General features: G+C 31.1%; 2 protein-coding genes across 2 annotated transcripts; one reads left to right on the top strand and one right to left on the bottom strand.

Moving 5' to 3' along the window:
* The first annotated feature begins 1,592 nt into the window (after positions 1-1,592).
* Positions 1,593-4,937, top strand: LOC126840570 (uncharacterized). The gene is made up of 4 exons (XM_050576418.1): positions 1,593-1,771; positions 1,834-1,954; positions 2,912-3,006; positions 3,964-4,937. Exons 1-4 carry the CDS (start codon positions 1,687-1,689, stop codon positions 4,152-4,154), a joined length of 492 nt encoding a protein of 163 aa, XP_050432375.1. The 5' UTR covers positions 1,593-1,686; the 3' UTR covers positions 4,155-4,937.
* On the bottom strand, positions 4,200-10,529 carry LOC126840569 (protein lin-28 homolog). Its single transcript, XM_050576417.1, has 4 exons — positions 9,852-10,529; positions 5,569-5,801; positions 5,352-5,512; positions 4,200-4,791 (listed from the first exon to the last, which is right to left on the bottom strand). Exons 1-4 carry the CDS (start codon positions 9,901-9,903, stop codon positions 4,479-4,481), a joined length of 759 nt encoding a protein of 252 aa, XP_050432374.1. The 5' UTR covers positions 9,904-10,529; the 3' UTR covers positions 4,200-4,478.
* Between the last annotated feature and the right edge of the window lie 197 nt (positions 10,530-10,726).

Raw genomic sequence — 10,726 nt, 5'->3', positions numbered from 1 at the left:
TGCGAGTATCAAAGTAACACGATTCTAGCGATATTCGTCTTCAGAATATTTAGTGTCTAGGGACTCGACGCTACCTTTTATGATTTTGGCGTTGGGCGGAAACTGGCAGTGTACATTGCGCAATGATATGCGCCGTATAAGCCTACAAACCGATGTGCACTCAAACCTCTGTTCTAGACAAGAGCTTAGAAAACGGTGTACATTGTTAAAAATTGTTACATTGTGTGTCATCGTTTATTTTCTTTCCTACCAACCTGTCTTAAGATATCTACTTTCAAAGTTATACAGTATACATTGTTAAAGCATTATAGTAAGGTATACGCCGTTTTAAGAATGAGCTTAGGTTGGATCTCTTTCACTCTTTCAAGACTCCTTGGCAATGATGGTTATTTCCCATATATTACTATGGGAAATAACTATCATAATAACTACACACAGGGTTGCCAACTATCAAATTTAAAATAACCGGCTTTAAATAAATGTTATATATTAAATATAAAATATTTTTAACTTACATTGGTTATAACATTTAGAAATAACAAAATTATTATCATACAAATAAAATGTATACCTAATCATTATTATTTTGTCATTATCAAATATTATTTATGAATAATGGACATGTACGTCTGGAATCAGCTGCTGTCAGTCGGCAGCTCGGCACTGGGCAGTCGTGCAGTACTACCATATGACAACAAAAAAGGTTATTGCATTAACAACTTGGTAGAAAAGTATAATGATAAATCATTGACAACATACATTTATTTATGAAAAATAAAATAACCGGCCTTTTTATATGGCCGGTTTGATGCAAAACCGGCAGCCGACCTAGGTATTAAAAAACCGGTCGGCTGGCAACCCTGACTACACACCATATGACACATGCATATTATGCTTGAAGGAATTCTATTATTTTAATTTTCCGTCTAAGCAATCCTCGTGTTATAGGTATTAGGAATCGTTCAAGACTCCTTGTCTTTACAATATTATGAACCAGAGGAAAATAGGAAAGTTTTGTGTTCCTCTTGTAGAGTTCTAAACGAGTAAACCCACTGGATAAACTTGTTGAGCCTCTTTAAGGGATCCTCGAGGACTTTTTCATTTTGTCCTTCGGGATATCACTAGGTTTTTCTATGCCTATGTATCATGGTACACTTGTACTTACAAGTGATAAGTATAATGAACAGTTCTTTTATCATAATTAATTACGAAATTGTGCATGTACGTCGATTACATTTCCGAGTAGATATATACGGCGCAGAGTAAAATCATAACATTGTATTAATATTCGTAATGGCGTATTACCAAACAACCTCGCCTATCATCTACGAAAATGCCTACGCTTTAAAATTTTAAGTTAAAATAAGCAATTATTGCACCGAAATATAATAACACACGCGATACTGTCATTTGTCTAAATATCTAAATAAATAACCGACCGCTTCTCTACCCACCAGATATTTTAATATTATACCTATATAATAATATTATGTGGAATTGGATTATTATCTTGCATCTATTTCGTTTTTGCGGACACATTTCGTGTTTATCGCTGTATTACTCCATTATAATTACAACTTTAATGAATTTCATTAATGTAAAACCTGCACACATCATATTACCTGCCTAGAGCTCAGTGAACATTTTTGCGTTATTAGTTTAACATCTAAGCATACAGCCGTTACCATGAACAATACTACGACGACCTGTTGTGTATTGTTGAGATTAATGTACACAATTTTTTCCACTAACACCGAAGAATCCACTGTTGGTAAGTGTGACTATCTTTTGTTTTTTCCCCTCTCACAATTGTCTGAAAGTCAGATTTCGCAGAGAGCCCTACAAACAATATAGTCCTAAGAAGTTTATTTAACACTTCGTGTCACAACGACGACGACTGTCAAGATGTTCGAATGTATTGTCCGCCGGAAATCGCCAAGTGTCAATGCTCTAAGTAAGTTGCTAATTGTAAACAGTCCTAAGAATTTAAGATAATTAATTAGGTACTCAGTGCAATTTGCACTAGTTACAAGTATTTTTATACGCGTGCTTAAACATTATTCGCAGTGGAAAAACAATTTTGGACCCCACCCTTCTTTAAGACCCCCCTCCTACTTTTAAAAAAACGATCATTTTCCCTCTAAAATAATAAAAAAATGAATGTGTTTAAATATATTTCATAGTTTTTTTTTTTTAAATTGGAATCGTTTACTTCATAATGTATGCAATACGTTTTTAATAAATAAACTTTAACTTTTTAACTCATTAATGCCCAACCTTTTTATTAATAAATTTGTGAAATTAAAATAAGTATTTCCAGTATTTTTTGAATTCATACCTCGTAAAAGGAAAAATGTAAAAAAAAAATTGAAACTCAAAAGTCAACTAAAAACATTTTCATTTAACTTAAGTTTCGCCTCATAAATGCTACATATTATCTACTAGTAATAAGATGCCATCAAAAACATATTTATTTTTAAATCATAAGTGTGACAGTACTTATGAAGAGCGATTCCTCATCATGATGTTGAAATATAATTGGATATACTTTGAAGGTTCCATTAGCAATCCAGAATTTCGATTCTATTACATAAAAACAGAGGCAGATTGAGGAAAGAGGATTATTGGAATTAAAGCACCCCCACCTCTTATATAGCCTGTAGGTACTTAATTTTATGCATTAAAAGTTTATTTTTTCTAATATAATGTATTAGAAGTTGTATTTATTTTACTATGTAAACTTTAACTGCTTATATGTATTTAAGGTAATTTTTTTTGTTCTAGCCCCTCCCTCCTTTTATATTTCTAGATTCGCCCCTGCAAAAATACATTTTTCATTAATTATAAATAGTACCTAAACAAAATTTTTATAACTCACAATCGTCTAAACACTTAAAAAATTGTTCTACAGATTTCATTACTGGGAAGAAGTCATCAGGGAGTGCGCTCTAAATAAAACAGATCTAGAAGTATGGTTAAAAGCCGCAGTTACAACACCGGCAACAAGTAATTTTTTTAAATTTATTCATTTATCTAATTTCATTAATGTAGATGTATAATAATATACTTTATCGTGTAAGTTTACGGAAACAACTGACACTAGCAGACACTAGGCTTATATTATTAATACATAAAAAGCATATCATATCATAACTAGTAATAAAACACGTTTTTTTCAAGACTAATTTTATTTTTTCAAATAAAAACATTTTTTTTCTTCAGAAATTTTTTCATTTTAACTAAACGTTGAAGAAACAACACGCAAGTTTCCTTGGAATATCTATACATTTCTTATTTCACCATCCTAGTTGATAAATGGTGCAACATAAAAAAAAACCAAATTTCGGTTTATTAGTTATTACCTACAGTGTAGGTCCTACACCATTTAAAAATAAAAATAAAATGTGCGTCGGCTGGTATAATAATGCTAATATTTCATGATTTTCTTCCATGAAATGTGTGATAAACAGTAATTAATTTTATTGAAATAAATTGAATAAATTAAATTTTTTCCTACTAGTGTAAAATTTGCTGTTTTTTAGGTACGCCCTTTGCTACTAGGCTGACGATTTATACATTAAAATTTGTATTTGATTATTTGTTAAAAACCTTTTAATTTACTGAAGTACCTTTTTATCGATTTAAAAATTAAAACAACATTAAATTTAACCGAGCTAGATACTTTTAATACTTAAAAATTAAGTACTTTTTATTTACTTAGTTTTTCTCTAGCCATGTTTGAACTATAACTATTATCAAAGTGAACCTTTTTTTACTTTTTGTACTCATCAAAAAAATTATTTTTGATTTTTTCATCAAATAATTTTTTAAGATTTTTGTAGTTATTTATAAATACATTATCGAAAAGGTTCTGTCCCTTCGCAACCATGACTATATAATTGTATACATTTACACAGATTAAACTATGATTTGTTTAAAATGGAGTCTTAATGTTATCAACAGGTAAGGCAGAGGATTTTGTATTAGGCACGATGCACACTCAAGTAATAATTCTGATGGGAATCGGTGCTGGATGTATAGTGGTTTGCGGTTTGTACGGGTGTTGTTGTCGGAACGAAGTGAACGTAGTAGTGAAACCCAGCAAGGAAAAATTACTGATCGCAAAACCGGCTAAAAGGAGATCGTTCCGGTAAAATAGAAAAGGGTTGAACGCGCCAACACGCCTACAAAAGTATATTAATGTCTATAGTGTTGACACAAATAAGATATAAAAAATTCAGTGTTGACTTTGTTGTCTTACAAAAAAAAATAAACAAACAAACAAATCAAATTAAATTAAATTAAATATTAGAAAAAAAATAGTTTACAAAATGGTATATATAAAGTCTTTTCTAAGAATATTATAAAACGCCATTAATAAAAAAAAAATATTATCTCCATGCAAGTTAAGTTAATTATTATTATAAATTATATTCGTTTGTTTTTCTTCTTGTTTTTAGTTGTATTTAGTTTTGTACTCATACAGTTTTTTCTTGTTTTTCATTATTCTCATCTCCGTTGTGATGTTTGTTGGCCGAATCGACCGACAAGTCACAGTCAGCGCCGCCGTCGTCGTCGTCTGATTTCGATTTAGACTTTAGTTTTTGTTGTCTATCAGACTTCTTACGAGAGGACGTCTTGTTCGTCTTACTGGCGGCTTCTTTGGTCTGCCCGAAAGGACAGTCGGCTATAAGATGGTCCGTGGCCTTGCAACTGTGACAACGCTTCGGCATTGGTCCTTCAGTGCATTTGGCTGCTATATGGTTTGCAAAATCTCCGCAATTGTAACATCTAGTTCAAGAATAATTATTTAAAAAAATTCAAAATTCTACGTGACAACAAGAACAAGGATATCGTTCCCCAGATATCTTTAAAAAACATTTTCATATAAATATGGGACCCTTGAGATGATTTTAAATCGATAATAATTTTATAATTCTACGTCACTTTTTTACACTGTAAATGTATTTAAAATACTTTACTCAAATATGTATTAACTAATAACTATTAAGATAAGAAAAATATAGATCATTACGTAAATAATACAAATTTAACATAATTTGTGTTGAGTTAAAATGTATTGGTTAAATTGATTTAAAAAATATTATTTAGACCTTAAATTGAAAGATTTATTCAAATAGTTACTGGAATTTAATAGAACTAAAAATATAGAATAGTTAAAAAATTATTTAAGTAATTTTTCTACTATTCATACAATTATCTAACTGACCCCAACTCTATATGAATACTTTTTTTACCCAACAGCATAAAATAAAACTATTTCCCAAAAAAATATCCGAAATTTATAAATAAGAACCCTTTTTTATATATGTATACAAAATGTACGTTACCTCAGTCTTTTAGGAGGATAGGCTTTTTTCGAACCTTTGCAATGCGTACCACCCGGTCCAGTGACTAGAGTGGCTTCTAAGCCCTTGTCCGATTCATGACAAGTGAACTCTACGTGCTCGTTCTCTCTGAGCGACCTGAACCCTTCTTTTTTAATTACTCTCTGAAAGTATTAAAATTGAATTATGTCTGATCATTAACGGTAAATTGATTGCTTACTTGATGGACGAAAACGTCTTTGCCGCCGTCGTCCGGCGTCACGAACCCAAATCCTTTTTTCGAATTGAACCATTTGCAAACTCCTCTGCGGACGCCTTCTGGCAATTCGCCCGAGGTAGGTCCTGGGTTTTCGCCATCGCTCGACGATTGCGTGTCAGCGTCGTTTTTATCTGATTTGGTCTTGTTGTCGGTTTTGTCAATAATCTGTGTTTCGTTTTCGTTTTCCGCGTGAACTACAATAATAAATATATCTAACGTTTATATTTGACATGCGAGGTCATAGGCGGAACGGAGTCACCATTTCAGGGGGGGGGGACTAAACTTTTTAGTAAGACTACTGGTCGATGGGGATTCGCCAAAATGTATTATATTATTTATTTCCCCAAAAAGTAAAAAAAAACCATTAAATTAATTAATTTAAAATTTGGAGTATAGTTTTAAATCGTTGAAGCACTACCGTTTTTTAGTTGTAACGTGAAAAAAATTATTATATATATATATATATATATGTATTATCGTAAAGAAACAAAAATGTAAAATGTTTTGAATGAAAAACAATTTTATTTGAATTTTTCAGATAACCTGTTGTATTAAATACTTTTTACACAAAAATTGATTAGATATTAATTTTTTATCAAATAAAAAATGAGTTAAATAATACCCAGGTTTGGTCACGTGTACCTATCAATAATAATATTCACGTGAATATGTATTTAGAACTGCGGCAGCCGTGCGAATGGGCAGTGCTCACCCTCCCTCACCCCTCAACCAATGGCTAGATGTGTTTTAGTAATTAAATAAATACGTAAAAGGGAGGTCACGTGAGTATACAAATATACGGAATCGTGTGAATAAAATTATAAATTCACGGACCACGGCTAGCTAGTGCGTGGAAGCACTGCCGCGGTAACCCTCTCAGCTACGACCAAATCGTATTTAGAATTTAAAATTATAATATTTCAGTGAAAAATTAACGTTTATTTTAAAATGTTATTGCTTAATTATATTTTTTTTTAATTGTTATTTTCAAAAACAGAATACATTAATTGTTCTTTGTATCCGATGAATCACAAGTTACGGATTTTCGACGAATGTACAGAGATCCGGTTATAAGAACAATACCGATCTAAAGGGATATTATATATAGATATAAGGATAATATATAATATAGGGGTGCCATTGGGGTAACCCTAAAGCATTTTTTGAAATAGATCGATCTCGCGGTGTTACTTTTGAAAATTATTAGATCAATATAAACCGTGAGCAGAAGCTATTACCAAAAAAAAACACCTCGACGCCTTTGAAAAACACCATATTATACATCATGCGAGTCGTGACCAAGTGTATTTAACCTACATATTATTTATTCACGTACACAAACTCCAAGGTCGTGACCACTAACGAATTATTTCGATCGGTGGTGCATTGTGCATAATAGGTACTTTTTATCCTGAACAAACGTCTCTACAATAATTAAGAGGATATAATACACCCAATTTTTCAGCGACAAAACATACCTATGGAGAATGCGTTTTACTTGCTCCGTGATGATTTTAGAGCAAAAATAAGAAATATCACAAGATTTTAGAGACAATGTCATATACATATATATATATATTTTTTTTTTTTTGAAAACCTAATATTTAACATTTAAAATCGCTTTTTTACTTTTTTTAAATAGGTGTAACATGTTTTTCTCGTTATTAATTTCAAATTCGGATAAGAAGTTGTCTTTAAAATGTTGTTATTTATTGATTTTGTAAATGGTATTTTTGCTCTAAAACAACCATGAACCTAGAAAACGCATTCTGTGTTTATAAATATTTAAAATTGATGTCAATGATGCTGTGTCAGTCCGAAAAATAAATTAACTACCAAAAAAAAGAGTCCTAATTACTATACTATTAATTATACATTATAGTTTAAGCTTTAAATTAAGATTTTGCAAAAAATTGCCTACACCTAACTCCTTAATAAATAGTAGTATCACGTCCTCACGGTAGCCCGTTGAATAAATAATCCGATTTATAAGAGAAAAATGGCAATTTTGGTGTCAAAAATTCGTTTTAACGTGCTACATTTTTAAACACTTGTAAAAATAGTTTTCTAAAAATGAAAAAAAAGTGATTTTTCTTGTTTTACCTTAGTACCTTACATGTATATTATTTGTGTATTGCTTAATAGTGTTATATTTATATTCTTAAATAATAGCAACATGTGGCAACATGACAGTGTATCTCGGAATCTCGATACATTCACACACAAAAAAAAAACATCTGTAATTCGCCGTTTCGTTTACCTGTTCAATCCCGAGTTTCTACCCTAATATATTTTAAGCGAAACCAAACCCTCAGTATAGTATACGGTAAAAACATATTTTTGTATATACAAACGCCAGCTGCGACACAAACGACGGTTTTAGATATGAGCTACATTCGAACGGACGCTTTTCTATATAATATTATACTGCTCTCTCTCTTCCTCTCTACGTTATGAATACTTCTCGCTCGTTTAACAGCATATTATGCATTAATATAATATTATATTATATTATACCTAACCCACCCTCGGCCATGCCTGTGATTTTGTATAATATAAAATATTGAAATGTGTACATCTTCATCTGTGTATACACCAATACCTGATAAACGAAATCAACGCTATATTTCCTAAGTTTTGGATGATATCAAATGCGACTACGATTTTAGGAAACAATGTAAAATTCTCAGAAAGCCGAAAGGAAAAAAATTCTATACACACAATATTGTATTATTCGTCAAAACAGTGAATCTGTGAATTTAACAGTTTAAAAAATGGCACGCGAAATCATAGTAATAAACATGGTTAGGTTATTATTATTTTATCTGTGTCAGAAGTATTACGCATTAGTAATATATATTCACAATAAAAGTTTATAGAAATTATTATTATTAAAAAACACGTATATAATAATGATAACGATAAAAAAACAAACACGATTACATTAGAAATGTAATCTACGTATGCAACCTACGTTGAAACGATTTAAATTTTAATTGCGTTTACACTTAAAAAAAAAAAAAAAAGTAATAAATTCATTGAAATCGAAAACTTGTGGAAAATACGCATCTCCTGACTACTGAAAGCCGAACGTTTCTCAGCCAGCGACGGTTGTTTTCGTCAATTTGGCTTAACGCCTAAGTTCAACTCGGCCTGTTATAATGTTAATATTGTTAAACTGGTTATCATTTTATAAACTTAACTCGAGAGAACAGTCGAGAAGGGTAAAATAATGAAATACAAATTAGTTAATCGAACAAATTTTATGGTGGTTTACAACTTTTTTTTATTTTGAGTAGGCATATGGAATTTACTAGTACATTTTAACAATATTAACGTAACCTAGGTAAATTTTGCAATAGTATAGAGTATAAACAATAATGATACATTTAATACTATTTATTTAATAATAACATTTTAAGGGAGGGAAAATATGAAAAATATGCACAACGCAATTCGATAACGACTGCAGACAAAACGTCACGTCGGTTTCAGACCCACGTGGGTAAAGAGGAGGCGGAGTTGTTGCGTGAATCCCCACCTCCCAACCCGCTTTCCCACCCCTTCTTCGGCGTATCTAGTCTATATGTATATCTATAATTCCACATCTAGACCGTGTAGTAGGTGTACAACAACTATATAGGTAAACAAGTTTGACAATAATAATATTATTATTAAGACTACTAACCTGTTCGCAGGTAGTTCTCGCGCTACAGTTGTTTGTCGTTTAATTTCCGTTTTTTTTTTGGAAAAACAAAATAATATTTTTTTCTTACACGTCAACCGATAATAGGTATAATAATATAATACCATTTTTTGTTTTAGTATATATACTATTTATAATATATTTAAATTTTAATTAATGAATGAACCTTATTTACATCATAACGATAACGAATTGCATGTATAAACAACAATAGAAATAATATATACATAAATTATAAATGTATTTAGTTGAATGATAGGGTTTTTATTTGTAATTAAATATTGACATAATTGCGATAAGATAGACCGGAAAGAACTGTAATAATTTCTTTTCAATACACTTTGGACGTTGAAAAAAAACGAATATAAACATGGCCTATAAATAGTTTCTTTATGGGCCTTGATGATAGGCAGTCAAGTATACGCCTATGATAATATTTTATCAGCTACAAAGGCTCTATACGGTAGTGAAGAATAAATTGTGTACAGGTAAGAAAAACAATTTCATAATATAATTTGTATAGTTGTGCTACACTTACCTCCGTTCGAAGGAATCGACAAAGGTTCGCTTTCCGTCTGAGCTTTACTCATGATGTCGTTTGCCGTGTGAGCAGTTGTAGATAAAGAATAAAATAAATAAGATTATTTAAGGACTATCGGATTTAACGTCAGTAAGTTTTATAATATTTAATTTAAAAAACTAAATAATAAAATCCAAAATCCAAAAACCATAAACTTGTGATGAATAATATTATAAATGGACACGCCAAACGAAAATCAAATAACGATAGTACATAAAAATATAATACCGCAAATGTTACAATTAAATAAAAATAAATAAACACTGAGAAACGAAATGTTTTCGTTGGAGAAAATAAACAAACAAATAAAAATGTCGGAATACAACGCACGCGCCAAATTCAAAAACTCACTCTTCTACAACTGCAATTTTCTATGCACGCACATACCATATATTATTATATGTATGCGTCAAAAAAAAAAAAAAATATATATATATATATATATATATATAAATATGTATTTGTAATGTAAGTATACAAATAAAATAATAATAACTAATTCAAAATTGTTTAAAAAAAACACTTTTTAATCAAACATCAAAAATTTACATTATAACAACAACAATGTAAGTATAATAATATTATATAAATATTGTATTTTCATATGGGAAACCGTGCGAGTCGGATGGCCTACACGTTGTCGTGTAACGCCGAATGTGGCCGCCGGGGTTGCGTTTGCGTGCGTGCGATGCGTAAATAGTGCGTAAGCCGCGTTGAGGGACGGGGCATTTTTCCCATTCTGAGATCCCCCAACCGAAGAATGAACGGCACGGCGCATGCGCACGTATCTCGTCAAACACTCCCATCGCGCGCGTACACGCCACACCGGTGCA

Source organism: Adelges cooleyi, unplaced genomic scaffold, assembly GCF_023614345.1.
Source record: "Adelges cooleyi isolate 19-005CV unplaced genomic scaffold, UGA_ACOO_1.1 ACOO_flye_CR_arks_rails_tigmint_CR_PRNA_376, whole genome shotgun sequence".
Lineage (NCBI taxonomy): Eukaryota > Metazoa > Arthropoda > Insecta > Hemiptera > Adelgidae > Adelges > Adelges cooleyi.
The sequence above is the reverse complement of the archived record's forward strand: the minus strand, read 5'-3'. Positions and strand labels throughout refer to the sequence as shown.